The sequence below is a fragment of the Schistocerca serialis genome, chromosome 12, assembly GCF_023864345.2.
Source record: "Schistocerca serialis cubense isolate TAMUIC-IGC-003099 chromosome 12, iqSchSeri2.2, whole genome shotgun sequence".
Lineage (NCBI taxonomy): Eukaryota > Metazoa > Arthropoda > Insecta > Orthoptera > Acrididae > Schistocerca > Schistocerca serialis.
In genome coordinates, this window is record NC_064649.1 from 124814893 (window position 1) to 124838859 (window position 23967).

General features: G+C 45.7%; 1 protein-coding gene, 1 non-coding gene and 1 pseudogene across 2 annotated transcripts in view; 1 reads left to right on the forward strand and 2 right to left on the reverse strand.

Annotated features, from left to right (window-relative positions):
- LOC126427991 (zinc finger protein 1) overlaps nucleotides 1-23967 on the reverse strand; it is a 218356-nt gene that overhangs the window by 11459 nt on the left and 182930 nt on the right. The window contains exons 6-15 of the mRNA XM_050089876.1: nucleotides 19776-19839; nucleotides 19465-19712; nucleotides 14352-14501; nucleotides 12386-12767; nucleotides 10493-10823; nucleotides 7947-8179; nucleotides 7764-7903; nucleotides 5850-6052; nucleotides 4172-4523; nucleotides 1597-1804 (exon numbers count right to left, since the gene is read on the reverse strand). Of these exons, the coding sequence (XP_049945833.1) occupies nucleotides 1597-1804; nucleotides 4172-4523; nucleotides 5850-6052; nucleotides 7764-7903; nucleotides 7947-8179; nucleotides 10493-10823; nucleotides 12386-12767; nucleotides 14352-14501; nucleotides 19465-19712; nucleotides 19776-19839 (2311 nt within the window). The remainder of the gene's footprint in view (nucleotides 1-1596; nucleotides 1805-4171; nucleotides 4524-5849; nucleotides 6053-7763; nucleotides 7904-7946; nucleotides 8180-10492; nucleotides 10824-12385; nucleotides 12768-14351; nucleotides 14502-19464; nucleotides 19713-19775; nucleotides 19840-23967) is intronic.
- Nucleotides 3817-3891, forward strand: Trnat-ugu (transfer RNA threonine (anticodon UGU)). The gene has a single exon. It is a non-coding gene; the product is annotated as a tRNA-Thr (tRNA).
- LOC126428680 (5S ribosomal RNA) lies at nucleotides 9739-9856 on the reverse strand (annotated as a pseudogene).

Here is a 23967-nt window from a genome sequence, read left to right on the forward strand (position 1 = left end):
TCCATATGCTAAGATCTGATCAATTTCTAGCAACTGTGGAATGCTAAGTGATCAACGACCTATTTTTCCAATGATATGAGGTCTAGCTAAAAAATACCTAGATTTGGGATATAACATTCTTTATTTTTACTACTTCCTTATTTTCATATTATCCCCATCAAATTATTCCTGTCCACGATACTTCCACCACTCTGTGAGAATTATCCACAGTGTCGGGAGTTATCTTTTGAAACCACGTTCATGACATCTATCACCTTTACTTCAACTGTCTCACGTCTTGTTTGTTTCAGTGCAAATTTCACTTTTGGTAAGAGAAAATTGTCACACAGAGCGAGATCTGGACAGTAGGGTGAGTGCTCCACCACTGGGTGCCCACAATTAGCGAAAAGTGACTCCTCATGTGAAAACACTCATGTAATATCTGTCTAATTGTTTCTTTCTAACAATATGGATATAATAGAGGGAAACATTCCACGTGGGAAAAATATATCTAAAAACAAAGATGATGTGACTTACTGAATGAAAGTGCTGGCAGGTCAATAGACACACAAACAAACACAAACATACACACAAAATTCAAGCTTTCACAACAAACGGTTGCTTCATCAGGAAAGAGGGAAGGAGGGAAGGAGAGGGAGAGACAAAAGGATGTGGGTTTTAAGGGAGAGGCTAAGATCTTTGCCTCTGTACTTCTACCTCAACTGACATCTCTACCGAAACTCTTTGCCTTTACAAATGTCTGCTTGTGTCTGTGTATGTGTGGTTGGATATGGGTGTGTGTGCGAGTGTATACCCGTCCTTTTTTCCCCCCTAAGGTAAGTCTTTCCACTCCCGGGATTGGAATGACTCCTTACCCTCTCCCTTAAAACCCACATCCTTTCATCTTTCCCTCTCCTTCCCTCTTTCCTGATGAAGCAACCGTTGGTTGCAAAAGCTTGAATTTTGTGTGTATGTTTGTGTGTCTATCGACCTTCCAGCACTTTCATTTGGTAAGTCACATCATCTTTGTTTTTAGATGTAATTGTTTCTTTCTAAATTCTTACAATATCAGCAACCATACACATGTTCAACTGAAGATGTTTCAGGTTAAAGAAGCATTTTGCAATTTTTTCCACTGTTGTTGACACTGAGGGTCCCCTAAACACGACTTGTCTTCACTCTCTTCTCGTTTCTCTTTGAACCACTTAAACCACTCAAAGGCTTGAGTGTGTGAAAGACACTCATCACTGTAGCCTTTTTTTCAGTAAAGAATGGGCCTCTATAGCGAGCTTTCCAAGTTCCAGTCAAAACAGAAGCAGCAGCCTGAGTGAGGGGTCAGCAGGTGAATGGTTAGTGGGAATGGAGAGGGGAGATGATGGCAGTGTAGCAATTGACCTCGAGACCTGCGCTGTTAGCCTTTTAAAATATCAGTCTGGTTATTTTTTAGCCTCTACTGCCCATCCGTGTGTGACATGTACTCTAAGCCAAGTGGGACTTATCATGCTGCCCACCTACAGCTACAACCTACACCTACAGCTACAACTACAGCTACAGCTAGCTACAGTACATAGGAAAGAGCGAGCTGTTGGCTGTTGGACGTACCGGTTCCCGACTCACCGGAATGCTCGTACTTGTGTCTCGCCAGCGAGCTCTGCTTGCCGAATGCCTTGTCGCACTGGTCGCACACGAACTGGCCCTCGGCCTCTCGGTCAGTGCCACCGAGGGCAGCCAGCAGGCGGTGCCTCTTGGAGGGCGAAGTGCCCAGAGCTGGGTCGCCACCCGAGTCCTCCGCATCGTCCGTCGTGTCTTCGCCATCCCCGTAACCCTGTGGCAGGAGAAGGGGATTGAGGTCAGGTGCAGGATGACTAGGGAGTGTGTGAAATCTATTAATACTGTTGTAACAGATGGACAGTGTAACACTCTAGGCGGCTGGATTTTTAAGTAGTGAGACATAATGTATGCTCAGCCTGGTCCAGTGGATGGACAGCATACCGTCGTGGCTGGCTGAAGTCTACAGTGGTAAGAAGTGATATTACCTCACCCTGGTCGAGTGGATGGATAGTAGGAGCTATGGTTATTTCGACCTAGTCCAATAGGTAGTTATCATATAACTGAAGCAGAGAGAGGTAGAGAGGGGGGGGGGGAGGAGAGGGGGAGAGGGGGGGGGGGAGAGAGAGAGAGAGGGAGAGAGAGAGAGAGAGAGAGAGAGAGAGAGAGAGAGAGAGAGAGAGAGAGAGAGAGAATGTGTGTGTGTCTGTATGTCTTTATTCATTCTTAAGTCAAAGTTTGACATGGTAATAATTTAGATTCAATGAAATTTTATGATCTAAATTTATACATATAAATTATGCCATACTCCAGGTACAGGAGTAACTGTGCTCAGAGTTGCACTTGGATGATACTAGTCATTCATCCAGCAATTAAAATCCATAAGATTGAGCCTAATGAGGAGCAGCTGTTGCTCAATTGTAATGTGGCTGCTTTTTCAAGTCTTCCCCCCCCCCCCCCTCCATCCCTTCCAGGCATACGTGCTAACCAGATATAGCTCTAATGGTGTCTCCTTGCTCCAGCAGGTGGCTGGAGCCATTGGCAATAGAGGGTCAATGGTATGCAGTCTTAGGTAATCTCCACTCGTTTGGAAACTGAAATGATATAACCATACCTTGCCTCTCTCTCACTCTGTGCCTGCATTTTAGTCACGTTAGATTTTGGTGGAGACTAGTCATCCTGTACAGGACAGAGAAAACAGATAGTTAATAGAGTAGTTCCAGTTACCAACAGCTAGCAATTTTAAGAATTAGCAAGTTTTTTCCCTGTTACCGACTTCTACCATTGTGGAATTTTTTGTGAGGCTCCTACAGTAGCAAGACCTGTGATGTTAGCCAGTACACTATTGTAGTTTGTTGGACCATACAGTACTAAGACACATGACATTTACTCCACCTGATCTATGCAAAATGACACCCCCCCACCCCCCCCCACCCCCCCCCCAAAAAAAATATTCCCAATTGGGGTCCCCCTCTGCCACTTCATTAACTCATCTGGTATTTGGCAGGAAAGAAGGGAACTTTACATAGGGGTGGGATTAGACCTACACCGATTTCTCTGTGCCCTCGGTGGTTCAGGTGGATAGAGCGTCTACCATGTAAACAGGAGATCCTGGGATTGAGTCCCGGTCGGGGCACACATTTTCAACAGGTCCCCAATGAAGTATATCAATGACTGTTTGCAGCTAGGGTGTCCATTTAATTATCATTTCATTCCAGCAAAGCTGCATGGTCATCAACGGTAACTGTTCTCTCGGGAACAGATACTACCGTCATATATAGTTAAAATATGGCTTCCCGGCCATTGACCTTATTGTGCGAATGCACACACTATGCCCGACCTCATATGGGACTTGGTAGATTTATCTGCCACGAGTAATATGATGGGCAAACATCTATTAGGCAGCCTTTGAATGTAGTGGTGTGGACATGTTGGGAATGTGGGTCTCACGGCGAGCACACAAGGGATAAGTCCCTGCAGGCACATTATCCTCAGTGCCATCGGTGGCTCAGATGGATAAAGCATCTGCCATGTAAGCAGGAGATTCCCGGTCAGGGCACACATTTTCAACATGTCCCCAATGAAGTTTGTTGGACCATACAGTACTAAGGCACGTGACATTTACTCCACCTGATCTTTGCAAAATGACACCCACCCCCCCCCCCCCCCCAAAAAAAATATTCCCAATTGGGGTCCCCCCTCTGCCACTTCATTAACTCATCTGGTATTTGGCAGGAAAGAAGGGAACTTTACATAGGGGTGGGATTAGACCTACACCGATTTCTCTGTGCCCTCGGTGGCTCAGATGGATAGAGCGTCTGCCATGTAAGCAGGAGATCCTGGGTTCGAGTCCCAGTCGGGGCACACATTTTCAACATAAGCCTGTTTACAGCTAGGGTGTCCATTTAATTATCATTTGATCTCTCCTTCATACCAATGAACCATCTGAAGAACTGTCAAATTAGTTGTTAGGTTGGGGTCCATCACAGTGACAGTGAGTAACTGAAAGGATATGCGGCACGTGCAATTTAAATAAAGATAAAAGCTGTAGAAATAACATGGAAAAAATTGGCAACCTTCATTTTACTGGAAAGTGTGACATCTGGAAATTATACGAGTGTGGGCTGTGCCTAGAAGTGCTCACCTGCTTCCACGGGCGCTTGTCGGAATGCGGACTGGAGGAGTCACCACCGTTCTCGTGATAGCGGCCGAAGGGTGCCGGGGACTCGGGTCCTCCGTAGGGCAGCCGATCCAGGGCCGCCAGTGCAAACAAGTCGCGGGGCTGCGTCAGGATGCGGGCCAGCCGGCTGCCGCCGTCCCCGCCGAAGGGGAAGGTGGGGGTGGCGACCGGGCCAGAAGCGGGTGCCGGGGGCGGAGACTGCCCTGCGTCGAGGGCAGTGCTACGGTGCGGGCTGGGCGTCGCCGACGCTGCGGGGGACGCCTTGCCCACACTCAGATTCATCGCCGCCTCGTCACCGCCGCAGGAGTAGTCGGACCTGTGAGCCGAGTCCACATGTGAATGTGCTGAAAGGTGGCTGTGTATTCTGCAGTCTTTCAGTCATCACAAAAAATATAATGTGTGTACACATTTGCTGCACCACAGCTGCCCTACTGTACAACATGGGTGTTTCTCTATACCTGTTACAGGCTTCTAGTGGCCATAGGGGGGACTTAGTAGATAAAATTATGATGAGAAACCATGTCCAGAAATGTACTGTTTAAGTGTGAAATAAGTTTAAAGATCGACTTGTAATAGGAATTGTGAAACACTTTGTATAGGCATATATCTGTCACACAATCTTCCTGAAACTGACTATGAAATGTATAGACGTACAAATTAAAATATCTGCCAATTACTGGTTTGTGTGCTGACCTTCGCTCCCCCACTGTGCACTTTAGTGGTTGTGCAGGGGTGCCTGTTGAGGTTGCGCGGATGTGTGTGTTTGAAGTGATCAGCAGCACATGATGGTGGTCACCAAGGTATCTTGAGTCTTTCTCGTATCTATGTATTTTTTTAGGGTAAAATTCGTAAAGGTTTCCATGCCCTTACAAATATTCTCACATGCCAACAAATGTTTTAGAGCAGTGGATCCCAACAGGTGGTCCGCAGACCCCCTGGGGTCCGCGAGCTATGCCAGAGACGTCCGAAAGATGCTATTAGAATAAAAAATATATTGAATATATTTCGTATGATAACAGATTTTTTTTGTTTTGGGCTCTTCCTACATGAGCAGATCTTTAGCGAATGCTAAGGTCTGTGTCTAGCATCTTCCTAGAGCCAACTGACACATACAAAACGTATAAAAAGACTCTTAATTTGGCTTGCTTTTTTAGGTACTTGATACTGTGATATGACAAGGTACCAATCATGCACGATGAGGGGGGGGGTCCTCGAGAAAATTTTGTTGGGAACCTCTGTTCTAGAGTATAACTTGGAAATCTTATCCAATGAGATGTGCAATGCAATAACGACAAACAAATAATCGAAGAAGTGTACCTGCTTACAGCAGCAAACTAAGTAAACAAACACTGATTATGTTAGTGAACTATCTTAGCAACTACAAATGATGTAGTTCAATTAAATAAATCAGTGAATAGACAATATGATGGCAGGGAAACAAAAAATATTTAAATCCACAGAAACAATCATGAACCGAGATTAAAGTGTAAACATTCCAATAGAATTCACAATTCGCTCAATGTTCTCTGTATGGCCTCACAAAAAACTTCTAAACATCATCACATGCATAAATATTAACTGGTAAATAGAAAGACAAGTAAATATTGTTACTACGAATTCCACTTGTTTGAGCTTCACTTACCATTCAGCTTTAACAGGCTCCAGTTTCCTGCAAGCAGGCTTGGTAGACAGGTCAAGGGGTTGCTCACAGGCAGTAAGGTCATAGAGCGGGGGCGGCGACGGCAGCCCCGAAGGTGGAGGGGCCAGTGGGGGCGGTGCTTGGTAGGGCACATGCACTAGCCGTCCTTCCCTGCGGTCGCGCGCTCGTGTGTTCTGGAACCACACCTGCAGAACACCCAGACACACTGCTACATATGTCCTGGCTGGAGAACTTACACACAAACATATGGGGCTAAACAGTCCTACAAATCGAAACGTTTCCTGTACCACAAGAGGAAAGATTAGTATGTAAAATGGGAATATGGTAGCTGAAAAGGGTTGGTAATGAACAATTTGTTGATGACAGCATACAGCAAAATTCTGATGCGAGAAAGTCTTACATAACAAGCACGTACAGTGTAAAGGAAGAAGTGGGTGAATGGTGAGGTGGAGATGAGGGGTAGGTGAAATATATTAAAAAACCAACAGAAAATAAAATACGAGTATACCATAGAGCCTAATTGAATTTGAAATGGTAAATGGTTATGTTAACATCTATTCTATTCAGTACAAATCTAGTATAAGTTATTAATCAGGAATGTATGAGACATTCAACAAACTTCATAAAATCATAAATGGTGACTTCAGTTTGTCACACAGAGATGGCAAGTTATACATATGTACAAAAGGCTACAACAATCAAGGTGTAACATTTGCTTATGGATAAAGAAGAAGAAGGAAGAAGTAGAAGTATCAGTTATGGTACTCTTAGCTGAGAGACAGAGAAAGTAATCTGAATCCTTACTTGTTGTGTGAAAAAAATACCTACAGATCTTTAAAAAAAGAGTGAATCAAATGTAGAAAGAAGCAGAAAAACCACCAACTGAAAGAAGAGGATCTAGCAACAATTACTGAACTAAAACATGAATGAGAATGATAGGGTAAAAATTGGATACTCTTTAACAAAGAAGGCGATTAAGAAATAATATTTGTGACAGATAAGGAACAATTATTGAAATAATGATATAAAAATGGCATTGAAGGACAATATACAGCATAAAAGGAAGAATTAGGTAGCTGAATATGGATAAGAGAAGAAGTAGAAATAGCACTACTAACAGTAGATAAGAAGGAAGAAAGATGAAGAGATAGAGTTGGAGTAGTAGGAGGAAGAGGAGGAGGGGGAGACAGAAGAGGGGGAGGTGAGGAAGAAAAAGAAGAAACAGAGGAACAGGTTGTGTAAAAGTAGAAAGCAGAGCAGGAGGGTAGTTACAGAAGAGGGAGAACAAGTGACAGAGAAGGGGAAGAAAGAGACAAAGTGTGAGGTACAAGAGAAGAAGGTAGCAGTAATTACAGGAGGAATGTAAAATAATAGGGGGAAAAAAGCAAAAGACTCAGGGGAGTGATCTACAGCTGAATAGAAGAGGGGAATGAAAGGTGATAGCTAGTCGAGTGGAAGGAAATGGAGCAAGTTACAAAACATTAATGAAAAAGAGGTGTTGTATGGGACAAGTAAGACAAACACAAAAAAAAGTAAGGGCAATGTGAGTACAGTACAAGTAATAGAATATGTGGAGAAGGGAAGGAGAATATGGAAGAGCTACACAATGAGAAACTTATCAGAAATTAGTTGTACAGTGAAAGTATCCAAAAGTAGCAAGAACAGCATGGGAACACTTGAAAATTAAGTACACAGAGCAATGAATGGGGAATAAGAAAGACTATTAAATTGTGTGAAGTAATTGATGAAAAGAGGCGACAGCAGGCAGGTGAGGGTGGATAATAATAAGTCAGTGTCTGAAATGGACAAACACCAGAGAAGAGAGTAAAGAGAACACAGTACCAGTATGAAGAAAAAGACTTGAGGAGTGCTTGGGTGGAGCCATTGCCCACTGACCTGCACCACACGTACGGGGAATCCGATGCGGTCGGCGATGCGCGCCAGCTCGTCCTTCTTGGGCCGAGGGTTGGCGGCGTAGCAGCCCTTGAGCACAGCCAGCTGCTCGTCGGCGATGAGCGACCTCACGCGGACCTTGCCCGTCCGACCCATGCCACCGCCCAGGCCACCTCCGCCAGAGCCGTGGTTCCCGGCAGACGCACCGGGGAGGCCGGAGGTGGATCCCGCGGTGCCACCCCCCTCCGCCCCCGCCGCCTCCCTCGTCGTCGTCACTCGCCTCGTCACTGCCACCGTTGATGGACATTTCCTCCGTCTTGGCGGTGACCGCATCTTCCAACTTGGCCGCTAGGCCCTCACTCCCGCTGCCACTGGCTGCGGAGGATGACGAGGACCCTCCGCCCCCACAGCACAGGAACCTGTCCAACACAGACTTAATGTCATCCCCAGTACAATCTCTTAACACTAAAAGTAGAACAGTATAAACTGTTTTTGTCACACAGCTTCAACACACTTAGAGAAGGAAACCAACAAATGCTGGTGAAATGTAACTTGTATTTATTAGATTAGATTAGATTAGATTAGTTTTTCGGTCCATAGATCCGTGCTGAGGAGATCTTCATGGATGCGGAACATGTCAATATTTTTTAAAGCTGAAATAACAATACTAATAGAATGAGTATATACAATACATAAATTTTTAAAGCTGAAATAACAATACTAATAGTATAAGTATATACAAAACATCATTTGTTTCTATTAAAAATTTTGTCAATGGAGTAGAAGGAGTTGGCCACTAGTGAGTCTTTCAGGTTCCTTTTAAACTGATCTTTATTTGTAACTAATTTTTTTATGTTTGCTGGCAAATTATTGAAGATGAGTGTTCCTGAGTAGTGTACTCCTTTTTGAATTAAAGGAAGTGCTTTTAAGTCCTTGACCAGATCATTTTTGTTCCTGGTATTGTATGTATGAACTGAGCTGTTTGTTGAAAAAAGAGATATATTATTTAGGACAAATTTCATTAAGGAGTAAATTACTGAGAGGCAGTAGTTAGTATACCCAGTTCTTTGAAGAGGTTTCTACAGGATGTCCATGAATTTACTCCACAAATAATACATATTACATGCTTTTGGACTCTGAAAACTTTTGTTTGAGATGAAGAGTTACCCCAAAATATTATACCATATGACATTATGGAATGAAAGTAGGCAAAGTATGCAAGCTTTTTCATTTTTATGTCACCTATGTCTGCTAACACTCGAATTGCAAATACAGATTTGTTAAGGAGTTTCTGCAGTTCTGAGACAAACAGTCTCAATCAAATGACCATCTTCAAATCACGATTAACACTGGAAGTTAAACAAGGTTTTTTGGTGTAAAATACACAATTGTTTTCATGTGCAGCATCTGTCACATATACATGTGCCCACTGTGATACACATTTTCCTTCAGTTACCAAGTTCAAAACACAACAGCGTATTGCAGTGTTCACCACAGTGCATGGCCCAAATCGTACCATAAACTGACAACTGACTACGCACCTGCCTATCATGACAAGTGTAGCAATACTGAATACTGCAGTAGTCCTGGTAATTTGCAGCCTATTCCATTCACATACTGAGCAAGGGAGAAAGCAGTAGTAGTAATTTTACTTACTATTCCATTCATGTATTCAGCATAGGAGAAACAAGAGTGCACATTCCACTCTTTGCGTCTAAACCACCATATTTCTGTTCTCATGAAATCAGTAATGTAACACGAATATTTTACATAAAAAGCACTCCGTCTCCAGACTACGAGTGGCCTACCGGGACCGTCCGACCGCCGTGTCATCCTCAGAGGAGTATGTGGATAGGAGGGGCGTGGAGTCAGCACACCGCTCTCCCGGTCATTATAATGGTATTCTTGACCGAAGCCACTACTATTCGGTCGAGTAGCTACTCAATTAGCATCATGATGCTGAGTGCACCCCGAAAAATGGCAACAGCATATGGCGGCCCGGATGGTCACCCATACAAGTGCCGACCACGCCCGACAGCGCTTAACTTCGGTGATCTAACGGGAACCGGTGTATTCACTGCGGCAAGGCCGTTGCCTGCTGTAATGTAACTTGTATTTATTCACAAACTAACGCACGGCTTTCTGGGCGGGAAATAGCGCCGGTCCCCGACACTAATCCGCCCGGCGGATTTGTGTCGAGGTCCGGTAGCCAGCCAGTCTGCGGATGGTTTTTAGGTGGTTTTTCCATCTGTCTCGGCGAATGCAGGCTGTTTCCCCTTATTCCGCCTCAGCTACACTATGTCCGCGATTGCTGCGCAAACACGTTCTCCATGTACACACACACCACCATTACTCTACCACGCAAACATAGGGGTTACACTCATCTGGTTATGAGACATTCCCTGGGGGTTCCACTGGCGGCCGAACTGCACAATAACCCTGGGTTCAGTGTCGGGTGGTGGAGGGGTCAAATGGACTGTGATAGTCGTCGTTGGGTTGTGGACTACTACGGCTGTGGCGGGGACGGAGCCTCTCTGTCGTATCTAGGTCCCCAGTTAACATAACGTAACATAACATAACATGGCTTATAAATATGACAGTCCAGTCATATTCACACCTGTCAGTGCCTGAAGTAAAAGGCAGCTGAGTGGAAATTTATCCAGTATGCGAGGTGCAGAGGGGACATGGGTCTTCTATGTCTGCAGGCTGAGAAAATCAGAAACGGAGCTCACCTTTCATGCTGATCCAGGTCAACGGCAGATGTGAGCCTCTTGTGGCAGAAGCGGCATTGCAGGTCCTCGAGGGTGTTGTTGTTGTTGTTGTTGTTGTTGTTGTTGTTGTTGTTGTTGTTATTTGTTGTGATGCTGTTATTGTTGTTGGATGGGTGGATGAGTGTGAGTGGCGACGAGGCGCTGGCGACACTGGAGGCGGATGAGGAGGAGCAGTAGCTGCTTCCAGCGGGGGTGGCCGGGGACCCGGAGAGCTGCTGGGCACCGGCCTCCACCAGACGGCGGCTCACCGTGGACCCCACCAACTCCAGCAGGCGCTCCACACCCTCCTTGGCTGTGGGGCATTGTCACTGGATAAGCTGGTTGCCAGCAGTGCACACACACACACACACACACACACACACACACAACACACACACACACACACACACACACACACACACACACACACACACACACACACAAATATATATATTCACACACAAGTAAAAGGAATGCCAATTGTTGGATTGGAGTGAAGAGTTCCTAGATAACAGAACACAGCATGTTATTCTCAATGGACAGAAGTCTTTTGAAGTAAGAGTGATTTCAGGTGTGCTGCAGAGGAGTGTCGTAGGACCATTGCTATTCACAATATACATAAATGACCTCGTGGATGACATCAGAAGTTCACTGAGGCTTTTTGCAGATGATGCTGTAGATATCAAGAGGTTGTAACAATGGAAAATTGTACTGAAATGCAGGAGGATATGCAACGAATTGACGCATCGTGCAGGGAATGGCAATTGAATCTCAATGTAGACAAGTGTAATGTGCTGCGAATACATAGAAAGAAAGATCCTTCATCATTTAGCTACAATATAGCAGGTCAGCAACTGGAAGCAGTTAATTCCATAAATTAGCTGGGAGTAGGCATTAGGACTGATTTAAAATGGAATGATCATGTTGTTGTTGTTGTGGTCTTCAGTCCTGAGACTTGTTTGATGCAGCTCTCCATGCTACTCTATCCTGTGCAAGCTGCTTCATCTCCCAGTGCCTACTGCAACCTACATACTTCTGAATCTGTTTAGTGTATTCATCTCTTGGTCTCCCTCTAAGATTTTTACCCTCCACGCTTCCCTTCAATGCTAAATTGTCGATCCCTCGATGCCTCAGAACATGTCCTACCAACTGATCCCTTCTTCTAGTCAAGTTGTGCCACAAACTTCTCTCCTCCCGAATCCTATTCAATACGTCCTCATTAGTCATATGATCTACCCATCTAATCTTCAGCATTCTTCTGATACAAATTTGATTGTCGGTAAAGCAGATGCCAGATTGAGATTCATTGGAAGAATCCTAAGGAAATGCAATCCGAAAACAAAGGAAGTAGGTTACAGTACGCTTGTTCGCCCACTGCTTGAATACTGCTCAGCAGTGTGGGATCCACACCAGACAGGGTTGATAGAAGAGATAGAGAAGATCCAACAGAGATCAGTGCACTTCGTTACAGGATCGTTTAGTAATCGCCAAAGCGTTACGGAGATTATAGATAAACTCCTGTGGAAGACTCTACAGGAGAGATGCTCAGTAGCTCGGTGAGGGGTTTTGTCAAAGTTTCGAAAACATACCTCCACTGAGGAGTCAAGCAGTATATTGCTCCCTCGTACATATATCTCGAAAAGAGACCACGAGGATAAAATCAGAGATATTAGAGCCCACACAGAAGCATACCGACAATCTTTCTTTCCACGAATAGAAGGGAGAACCGATAGAGGTACTCAAAATACCCTCCGCCACACACCGTCAGGTAGCTTGCAGAGTATGGATGTGGATGTAGATGTAGATGTACTGGATAACCCAGAATACAGAAAAATATAAAAGTGCATGGATGGGCTATAAGCATTGCATACAGACCTTGATCAGCGTGTGGTGAGCCTGGGCTTTGGTGGCCACTACTGGGCCTGGTCTGCTCCATGTCCACATCCTCGCAGCAGCCGCGGTCCTCTTCCTCTTCCTCGTGGTCCATACGCTCCTGCTTGATAACTGGCGCCGATGCGGCTGCCGACTCCAGTCGCGGGGTACCCTCCGGTGACTGGCGCTCCCTGTCCTCGGGGTCGTGGTCGCGCTCTGACCCTCGGTCCTGGTCTTCATCCAGGCGCTCCTGCTTCACCACCGGACGTTGGGTTTCGCGGTCGTCCTCTGCCCCAGATGCCGTCTGCTCCTCCTGGTGCTCTCTGTGCTCGTGGTGCTGCTGGTGGTGCTGTGATGGTGCAGGCAGAGCCTCCACTTTACACGCCTACAGTCAGAGATGAAGACTGATTAGATACCCACATCGCTACTGTAGACCATCATGGAGATTGATTATTTTTATTTATTTATTTATTTACTTATTGTTCCGCGGGACCAAATTAAGGAGAAGTCTCCGTGGTCATGGAACGAGTCAATACATGAAATTATAACACGATAGTAGAAACAGATAAAATGAAATACAAGAAACGTATTCAAGCGACAATTCGTAAGTTTAAATAAAGAAAATTAGCAATGTAACACTGGAATTTGCTTAATTTTTTAGCTCTTCCAGGAGCTCCTCGACAGAATAAAGGACTGAGCCATGAGGAAACTCTTCAGTTTAGACTTAAAAGTGCTTGGGCTACTGCTAAGATTTTTGAGTTCTTGTGGTAGCTTATTGAAAAATGGATGCAGCAGAATACTGCACTCCTTTCTGCACAAGAGTCAAGGAAGTGCATTCCAAAAAATGGTTCAAATGGCTCTGAGCACTATGGGACTCAACTGCTGAGGTCATTAGTCCCCTAGAACTTAGAACTAGTTAAACCTAACTAACCTAAGGACATCACAAACATCCATGCCCGAGGCAGGATTCGAACCTGCGACCGTAGCGGTCTTGCGGTTCCAGACAAAGTGCATTCCACATGCAGATTTGATGTCTGCCTAGCATTAACTGGGTGAAAGCTGTTAACAGGCTAATATTGCTAACAACAAACGACATTAAAGAAAATATATAGTGTGAGGGCAATGTCAGAATTCCCAGACTATTGAATAGGGGTCGACAAGAGGTTCTCGAACTTGCACCACATATAGCTCGAACAGCCCGTTTTTGAGCCAAAAATACCCTTTTTGAATCAGAAGAATTACCCCAAAAAATAATACCATATGACATAAGCGTAGACTACTTTTCGTGTTGAACTGTCACTTATTTCAGATGCTGTTCTAATGGTAAATAAAGCAGCATTTAGTTTCTGAACAAGATCCTGAACATGGGCTTTCCACAACAGCTTACTTTCTATCCGAACGCCTAGGAACTTGAACTGTTCCGTCTCGCTTATAATATGCCCATTCTGTCTGATCAAAATATCGGTTCTTGTTGAATTGTGAGTTAGAAACTATAAAAACTGAGTCTTACTGTGACTTAGCATCAAATTATTTTCCACAAGCCACAAACTTAGTTCATGAACTACATTAATACTGTTTCAATATTACACACAAGATCCTTCACTACCAAGCTGGTCTCATCAGCAAACAGAAATATTTTTGACTCACCTGTAAAGTAGAAGGCATATCATTTATATAAATAAGAAATAGCAGTGGCCCCAGCACCGACCCTTGGGGAACGCCCCACTTAACAGTGTCCCATTCGGACTGAACATCACTACCACTCTCAATTTTGCGAAGAATTACCTTCTGCTTTCTGTTCTTAAAGTAAGAGGCGAACCAATTGTAAGCTACTCCCCATACCCCATAATGGTCCAGTTTCTGCAGTAATATTTTGTGGTCAACACAGCATGAAAAGCATTAAGAGAACACAGGAAGAGCCCCATCACAGAGGCCCTCAGCAACAGTGTAGTGTGGAGTGACTACTGACCTGGAAGTGATGCAGCTGCTGTTGCAGCTGGTGCTGGAGGTAGGGGGCTGGTAGCTGCTGGAACAGGTGGCCGAAGCCCGCCGCAGGCTGCTGCAGCTTATATTGCACCTGCGCCGCTGCAGCTGCTGCTGCTGCCGCCGCTGCTGCGGCCTGCAAGAGGAACAGGTGTCAGCAATCAAGAACACCGTGTATTCTGTACAAGATTTCTGAGTCATCAGCATTTTGACACACACATCCACACCACAAACCAAACAGTGAACAGAGTACAATGTCTAGAACAACAAAGATCAATAGAGCGGTGACGAGTTACCTGTTCCACAAGGATCAGTACATTGCCCATTACATATCTCTTATTATAATAATGTGATAAACTATTTTATCCCACACTATCACTTAAACATTGTCGATTCCAAAAATATGCAGGTGCTTTTGTGGCAAGCGTTAAGGCTGCCACTGCATGTAATATTATCACATCAGACACCATGTATGTGTGAAATATTGTTTGTCTGAAACATGCTCTACACTATCTATATTTGCACATCTGTGTACACCACAGTGAGGGTATACACAGGCCCCAATGGAGAGACTGAATGGGTTAGTGCTAGGGCCATTAGCCATCTCTCTCTCTCTTTTTTTCTTTAGTAATGATGTCTCAACTGTTCTGGCACAGTATCTTTCACTTACATGCTGACAACCACATTTATACATAAGTGCAAGATGCATGAACTAAGAGCTACCATCCTCTACGTCAACACTGACTTTCTTCCTTCTTTAGCACAGTGGGCACAAAATTTATGTTGGCAAATCAATGCATCTAAAACCCAAGAACAATATGGCGCTTATTACACTTATAATCACTTCTACCCCCCCTCCCGCCCCCAATCTGGTACTAAGTTGCAAACGGGTACCTTTTTCTTCATCACCAGAAGAACAATCTGGGCATAATACCCGAGTACTCGATAAACTGGAACAAACACGTAGCTTTGTTTGAAACAAGGTGGTACAATATCTCCACTTAACACTGTGTAACGCACAGTGAGTTCGCTACGATAGTCAATGAGGAACGATGTATCTGCATCATTCCTCACTTCCTTATGGTTCATCATGATGTCAGTCCTCTATATGCAACGAAACAGATCCAAAACAGCGTCAACAAAGCCAAAAAAGCCGAAGGTGGCAAAAGTCGTGGGAGAGCAAGATGTACATAGACAGATGGCGGTAGTATCATGCACACAAGGCATAAAAGGGCAATGCATTGGAAGAACTTTGTATGCAGAATGGTAGCTGGAGCTAGACACAAGGGGCATTACATTTCAGAAGCGTTAGGCAGTTCAAAATTCCAAGATCCACAGTGTGAAGCGTGTGCCAAGAATTCCAAATTTCAGGCACTATCTCTCACCATGGACAATGCAGTGGCTGAGGACCTTCACTTAACGACAGAGAGCAACAGCGTTTGCATAGAGTTGTCAGTGCTAACAGACAACCAGCACTGCATGAAATAATCGCAGAAATCGATGTAGAATGTACGACGAACGTATCCATTAGGTCAGTACGGCAAAATTTGGCGTTAATGGGCTATGGTAACAGGCGACCAACGCCTTTGCTAACAGTATGACATCATATGCAGCGCCTCTCCTGGGCTCGTGACAGTATTAATTAGACCCTAGACGACTAGAAAACCATGGCCTGATCAGATGAATCCCGATTTCGGTTGATAACTACTGATGGTAAGGTTGGAGTGTGGTACAGACCCCATGAAGCCATTGATCCAATTTGCCAACAATGCACTGTGCAAGTTCGTGATGGCTCTATAATGGTGTGGGCTATGTTTACATGGAATGAACTATGTCCTCTGGTCCAAGTGAAGCGATCGTTGACTGGAAGCGGCTATATTTGACTGCTTGGAAACCATTTGGACCTATTCATAGACTTCATGTTCCAAAAGGCAATTCGAGCAAATGATTTGGCCACCCCACATCACCCGACTTGAATCCAATCAAATTTGTGGAGACGAGGTACTGGCAAAAGAAAAGTTGCGAGGACAGGGCTTGAGTCGTGCTTGGGTATCTCAGTGGTAGAGCACTTGCCCGCGAAAGGCAAAGGTCCCGAGTTCGAGTCTCGGTCCAGCACACAGTTTTAATCTGCCAGTTTCATTTGTGGAACATTATTGAGAAGTCAATTCATGTAAAAAACCTAACTTGCAACACATTCGGCCGGCAGAAGTGGCCGAGCGGTTGTAGGCGCTACAGTCTGGAGCAGCGCGACCGCTACGGTCGCAGGTTCGAATCCTGCCTCGGGCATGGATGTGTGTGATGTCCTTAGGTTAGTTAGGTTTAAGTAGTTCTACGTTCTAGGGGACTAATGACCTCAGAAGTAAAGTCCCATAGTGCTCAGAGCCATTTGAACCATTTGCAACACATTCACAGTATTGGCCGGCTAATGAGGTAGCATGGCTCAATATTTCTGCAGGGGACATCTAACGACTTGTTGAGTGCACGCCAAGTCGAGTCTCTGCACTACGATGGCAAAAAGAGGTCCAACACGATATAAGGGGTACCCCATGGATTTCGTCACGGCAGTTTACATGGGGTTGGGACGCAGCAGTTGCTGTTAATGAACATGCAATTGCCCCATTTTTATTTCGATCGGTGCGACAACTAACTACCCTAAAGAAGATAAAGAGCGAAAGAATGCAATGTGTGGGCCATGTAGCGCTTGTGCCAGATGGAAGACAGGCACTAGTGGGGTAACCAAACACCGAACGCCCCATTGGACGACCAAGACAGCGCTGGATGGACGACCTGGCGAAGGACCTTGCAGCCCTGGGAATTGAAGACACCTGGAGGAACCGGGCACAAAACACGAAGGAATGGAGGCAGTTTGTGGAAGCAGCGCATGGTCTCCAGGGCCTGTGAACGCCGAACATCTATTTCGATTGATATTTACGTAAATAATCGAAAACGCCTAGAATCTCGCCATGTAAAGAGGTGGTTTCTTGGAGCAGTGGCAGCAGACCAAAGACACAGATACAAAGCTTGTGTCCTGGCAAAAGTGTCCGTTTGCCTCTGAAGTCAGGCGCCTGTTCACGATATCACACAACTCCACTCGATAGTGACTGCATTATTTAAATAACTGAATGCAGAATCCAGTTTTTCCCCTGGAGAGCACGAGGTAGTGAAACAGTTCCCCTATCTCTTTTAGAGGAAAACACCACCGCAGAGGTCGGTGTGTAGGTCAGAGTGTGTTCGCTGATTCAGTGGAGGTTGCGGGCAGCCTTATCACCACCCGAGTACAAAGAAGGCGGCGCGCTGCGGTCTGCAGCCAGGAAGTCTGCTGTTGATAGCCCGGGCTGACTCACTGACCCGTGGAGACCTCGACGGCCGCTGGCAGCCACCTGACGGAGAAGCGCCTGCTGCGAAGCCTGTTTGCCGACACCTACCACTGGGGCTACGTTACACCCTCCAATGGAGGCTGGGGTTCAGTGTCCATCGACGACTAGGTAATTGGGGACCGAGGTCGATTTGGAGGTGGTTAGTGAAGAACACTGACAATATCCTCTTCAAGCCAGATAGGCCTCACACTTGCCTTAATCAATTTTGGGGAAGCCACAGAAGAACCATACCTTGATTCCCGGATTGTGTTTGAACTGTCATCCACACAAATGTTCAAATGGTTCAAATGGCTTTGAGCACTATGGGACTTAACTGCTGAGGTCATCAGTCCCCTAGAACCTAGAACTACTTAAACCTAACTAACCTAAGGACATCACACAAAGCCATGCTCGAGGCAGCACCCGAACCTGCGACCATAGCGGTCGCGCGGTTCCAGACTGTAGCGCCTAGAACCGCTCGGCCACTCTGGCCGGCCACACAAATGTGTCTCTAGTGTATTAACCACCTTATTCGCTATTGAACAGTTCTGGAAGGTATGAAGTCTCACTATCGGTGCTGACGATTAGCTACTTGAGTCCTCCAGGGTAGTTTTTGGATGCTAAATGTAGTCTCACACCAAGTTAAGTACCTACGTTCTGTATTTTAATTTAAAAAACCTACCTGTTACCAACAGTTCGTCTAAAAATGTGAGCCATATGTTTGTGACTATTACAGCGCCATCTATCACAAAGCGAGAAAAGTGGTCCAACTAAAACATTCATATTTCTTTACGTACTACATGAATATGTAATAAAAACTGGGGGTTCCTATTTTAAAAAACGCGGTTGATATCCGTTTGACCTATGGCAGAGCCATCTAGCGGGCCAACCATAGCGCCATCTGGTTTCCCTGTTCGAGCTAGACGAGTTTCGTTCTTTGTAGTTTTTTCATTTGATGCTTATTTCGTGAGATATTTGGCCCGGTCACTATGAATGGACCACCCTGTATACTGGATTTTGAAAGACGAGGAATTACAGATCCGTGGGTAGGGTGTTGTTCTGCTGAAGTATGGAGACTTTGATGCTGCACTGTACAGTCACTTTGGGATGTTGAGGTAGGCCCACACGTCTACTGGCCAATGGTGGATGAGATATTGCACGTCATAGATGGGGTGTTGTCCTGCTGAAGTATGGAGACTTTGATGCTGCTCTGTTCAGTCACTTTGGGATGCTGAGGTAGGCCTACACGCCTATCGGCCAATGATAGACGAGATATTGCACGTCTACAGGTGGGTTGTTGTCCTGCTGAAGTATGGAGACTTTGATGCTGCTCTGTACAGTCACTTTGGGGTGTTGAGGTAGGCCCACACGTCTACCGGCCAATGATGGACGAGATATTGCACGTCACAGGTGGGGTGTTGTCCTGCTGAAGTATGGAGACTTTGATGCTGCTCTGTACAGTCACTTTGGAATGTTGTGGTAGGCCTACACGATATTGGCCAATGATGGACGAGATATTGCACGTCACAGGTGGGGTGTTGTCCTGCTGAAGTATGGAGAGTTTGATGTTGCTCTGTACAGTCACTTTGGAATGTTGTGGTAGGCCTACACGCCTATCGGCCAATGATAGACGAGATATTACACGTCACAGGTGGGGTGTTGTCCTGCTGAAGTATTGCCCACCTGTAAGTTCTTTCCCGAAGCTACTGTCGGGTGCTGAGGTAGGCGGCTGGCTGTACTCACGTGGTGCGATGGTGGAGCGGCGGCGGACGGCGCGGGCACGTAGTAGGGGGTGGCGACGTGCGGCGGGTATCTGCCCAGGTATGCCGCGGCGGCCGCCGCGAACTTGGGCAGGATGGGCGGGAACTGGCTGCTGCCGCCGTTGTTGCTGCCGGCGCCGGAGGTGGCGTTGCCGGCGTGCAGGTGGTGGTTGTTGGGGGCGGCGTGCCCGCCGGGAGCCAGGGGCGCCGAGACGCGCTTTGCCCCGCGATCTGAAACAACAACAACCACTCCCCTCACCACATAGCCAGCTCATACTCAATGCTTCCCCCTACCATAGAAATTCATCCTGCTGGAACCTGCTATTGCAACCCACTCCTTCGCCCACAAGAAGTAACACTGTACCAACATTTCGGGTCGTACAATTTTCGTAAACATTTTTGGAATACAGCGATCAATGAACTATTATATTTTAATTAAAGTTCAGTCTTGATCACAACACTTATGTCTCAACAACATAGGTGATCGGTTTCGGTTATATTTATATAACCATCTCCAGACCCATGGCTCCCTTGGAGGATGGTACGTGGAGCTCTCTTCAGCTGCCACGAAGTCAACTGATCAGTTGACTTCGTAGCAGCTAAAGAGAGCTCCGCCTACCATTTCAGGTCGTACTACGAGGGCTATATGGAAAGTAAGGTCCGATCGGTCGCGAAATGGAAACCGCAGTTAAAATCAAACATGTTTTATTTGCAATAGTTTGTACACCTTCCAGCTACTTCTGTCCGCAGCTCGTGGTCTCGCTGTCGCGTTCTCGCTTCCCGAGAACGGGGGCCCGGGTTCGATTGCCGGCGGGGTGACTGGGTGTTTGTGTTGTCCTCATCATTTCAACATCATTCATGAAGGTGGCGAGATTGGACTGAGCAAAGGTTGGAAATTTATACGGGCGCTGATAACCGCGCAGTAGAGTGTCCCACAAATCAAACATCATCATCATCATCATGACTACGAAGACTTTCGCGGCGGAGTCTTTGCATAAAAAGTTCTCGGTTTACTTGCTGCGTCAAATTTGGATAAAATTACATTTTTAAGCTTTTTTATTTTTAAGCTTTTTTAAGCTACCTCCGTCATCTTCGTCAGGGGTAAAACTGACTGTCGTGGACCGGTGAGGTTTCCGCTTTTATAAGCAGTGGACGGCTTCTCATTGGCTGGATGACGTCACGGTGAAACCGGCGAGTACGGAGGTTGCGGCCTCTATGTCCATAGATTTTGTTTGCGCGCTTAATCCAGCATTGCTTGCAGCGCCATCCATCGCAACAGGCGGAGAACTGTGGGGAATGTAAGAAGTCTCCCTTTGCGCTCTTTCCTTATCAATTGCGCGCTTCCATGCATTGCTGAGTGCATAACCGGAGTCTCTGTTGAAATTATTTTATTTTTATTTGGATTTTATCCAAATCTGACGCTGCAAGTAAACCGAGAACTTTTTATGCATCATCATCACCACCACCACCACCACCACCACCACCACCACCACCAGCAGCTACTTCTCTAAACAGTCGCCGCTCCAACACTTTTCGTAGCTCTGTACCCTCGTCACAGAAGGCAGCCACCAGTGCTTTCCGCCAATTCTCTAAGCTGGTCTACAGCGCGTTGTCTGCACCAAAATGCTGTCTTCATAGCAGGCGGTTCATTTGAGCAGTGCTGGACATCAGAGGGAGCCAATTCCGGGCTGTATTGTGGGTGATGAAACAATTATTGAAAACGATGTAGGGGCGTTCTCTTTGTCCCTGCAGTAGGCGGCCGAGAACTATCATAAAGAAGGCAATGAATGACAGGTACGTTACGTGGGGTTGCGTCAAATCAGGCGAAAACTTGCAGCGGGTACTCATACGAGGGTAATCCCAAAAGTAATGTCTCCTATTTTTTTATAAGTACATAGACCTGTTTATTTCCACAATACTTTACATCAGTTTACAGCTTCAACATTTAGCTATTTTTCGACATAATCACCATCTCTGTCGATGTATTTTTGTAGACGCTGTGGCAGTTTTTGTATGCGGCACAGATTTTCATTGTCGTCATTCCATTCTACAGGCGACGGTAGTCATTATAGACAATTGCGAATTCATCTCAAGTGCTTCCTTAGATAGTCGGCAAGCCAACCTGCGCTTACATTTTAGCAACATAATGCCCGCCCGCACACGGCGAGTGTTTTTACTGCTTTGTCTTTGTTGTTGCAAACCCTACCTTGGCCAGCGAGGTCGCGAAATCTCTCCCCAACTGAGATAGTTTGGAGCATTATGAGCAGGTACGCTCGGGATTGTGACGATCGAACTCGTCAATTGGACAGAATTTGACACAATATCCATCAACACGACGTCCAAAACTCTGGCAGTCACTGTCGAGCCGACTAACTACTTGCCAGAGTGGACCAACGTATTATTGAATTGCACAAGTTGTGGAGATCTTTCTCCTGAATAAATGATCCAATTACTCTGAAATTTGTGACATGCAGTTGAAATCTGGCGATTTCCGTCCAGTTAGTATATAATTCTTTCGTGATGCATCGATTTTTTGTCTTGATGTGTGTATATGTAATAACAGTTACGTGTTGTTGTTGTGGTCTTCAGTCCAGACTGGTTTGACACAGCTCCCCATGTTACTTCATCGTCTGCAAGCTTCTACATTTCCGAGTAACTACTGCAGCCTACATCCTTCTGAATCTGCTTAGTGTATTCATGTCTTCTTCTCCCTCTACGATTTTTACCCTCCGCACTTCCCCCCAATACTAGTGGCGATCCCTTGATGTCTCAGAACGTGTCCTACCAACAGCCTTCTTCTTCTAGTCAAGTTGTGCCACAAATTACTCTTTCTCCAATTCTAATCAGTACCTCTTCATTAGTTGCCAACGGCCTTGCCGCAGTGGATACACCGGTTCCCGTGAGATCACCGAAGCGCTGTCGGGCGTGGCCGGCACTTGGATGGGTGACCATCCAGGCCTCCATGCGCTGTTGCCATTTTTCGGGGTGCACTCAGCCTCGTGATGCCAATTGAGAAGCTGCTCGACCGAATAGTAGCGGCTTCGGTCAAGAATACCGTCATAACGACCGGGAGAGCGGTGTGCTGACCCCACGCCCCTCCTATCCGCATCCACCATGAGGATGACACGGCGGTCGGATGGTCCCAGTAGGCCACTCGTGGCCTGATGACGGAGTGCTTTTTACCTCTTCATTACTTACATGATCTACTCATCTAATCTTGAGCATTCATCTGGAGTACAAACATTGCAGAAGCGTCTATTCTTCAAAAAAATGGTTCAAATGGCTCTGAGCACTATGGGACTTAACTGCTGAGGTCATCAGTCCCCTAACTAATCTAAGCGCATGACACACACCCATGCCCGAGGCAGGATTCGAACCTGCGACCGTAGCGGTCACGCGGTTCCAGACTGTAGCGCCTAGAACCCTCGGCCACACAGGCCGGCTTCTCTTCTTCTCTAAACTGTTTATCGTCCATGTTTCACTTACATACATCAATACATTTCATATAAATACTTTCAGAAAAGACTTCCTGACGTTGTACTCGATGTTAACAAATGTCTCATCTTCAGAAACGCTCTCCTTGCCATTGCTAGTCTACATTTTATATCCTCTCTACTTCGACCATCATCAGTTATTTTGCTCCCCAAATAGCAAACCTCCTTTACTTCTTTAAGAGTCTCATTTCCTAATCTAATTCCCTCAGCATCACCCGACTTAATTCGCCTGATTCCATTATCATCGTTTTGCTTTTGTTGAGAAGATGAACATCAACATGAACGTCAACAACAGTTGCGTATCTGGATAAAAAACACATTGGATGTGAATGTAATAGCTTATTTATGAGAATTTATTGAAACTTTACTGTGTGATTTCTCGAAACAGTCAGTTAAAATTGTTTGCAGCCGAGGTCTCCATTTAAGGTATGGTAGGTGTCAGAAGAAGAAAAAGGTGTTCGAAAGAACAATGAAATTAATCATTTAATGAAGCAACCCACTATCATCCAGAAATTAAAAAGTAGGAAACTTCTTGGAAGATTAAAACTGTGTGCCGGACCGAGACTCGAACTCGGGACCCTTGCCTTTTGCGGGCAAGTTCTCTACCAACTGAGCTACTTAAGCACGACTCACGCCCCGTCCTCACAGCTTTAATTCCGCCAGTACCTCGTCTCCTAGCTTCGAAACTTCACAGAAGCTCTCCTGCGAACCTTGCAGAACTAGCACTCCTAGAAGAAAGGATATTGTGGAGCCATGGCTTAGCCACAGCCTGGGGGATGATTCCAGAATGAGAATTTCACTCTGCAGCGGAGTGTGCGCTGATATGAAACTTCCTGGCAGATTTCTCATTCTGGAAACATCCCCCAGGCTGTGGCTAAGCCATGTCTCCGCAATATCCTTTCTTTCAGGAGTGTCAGTTCTGCAAGGTTCGCAGGAGAGCTTCTGTAAAGTTTGGAAGGTAGGAGACGAGGTACTGGCGGAATTAAAGCTGT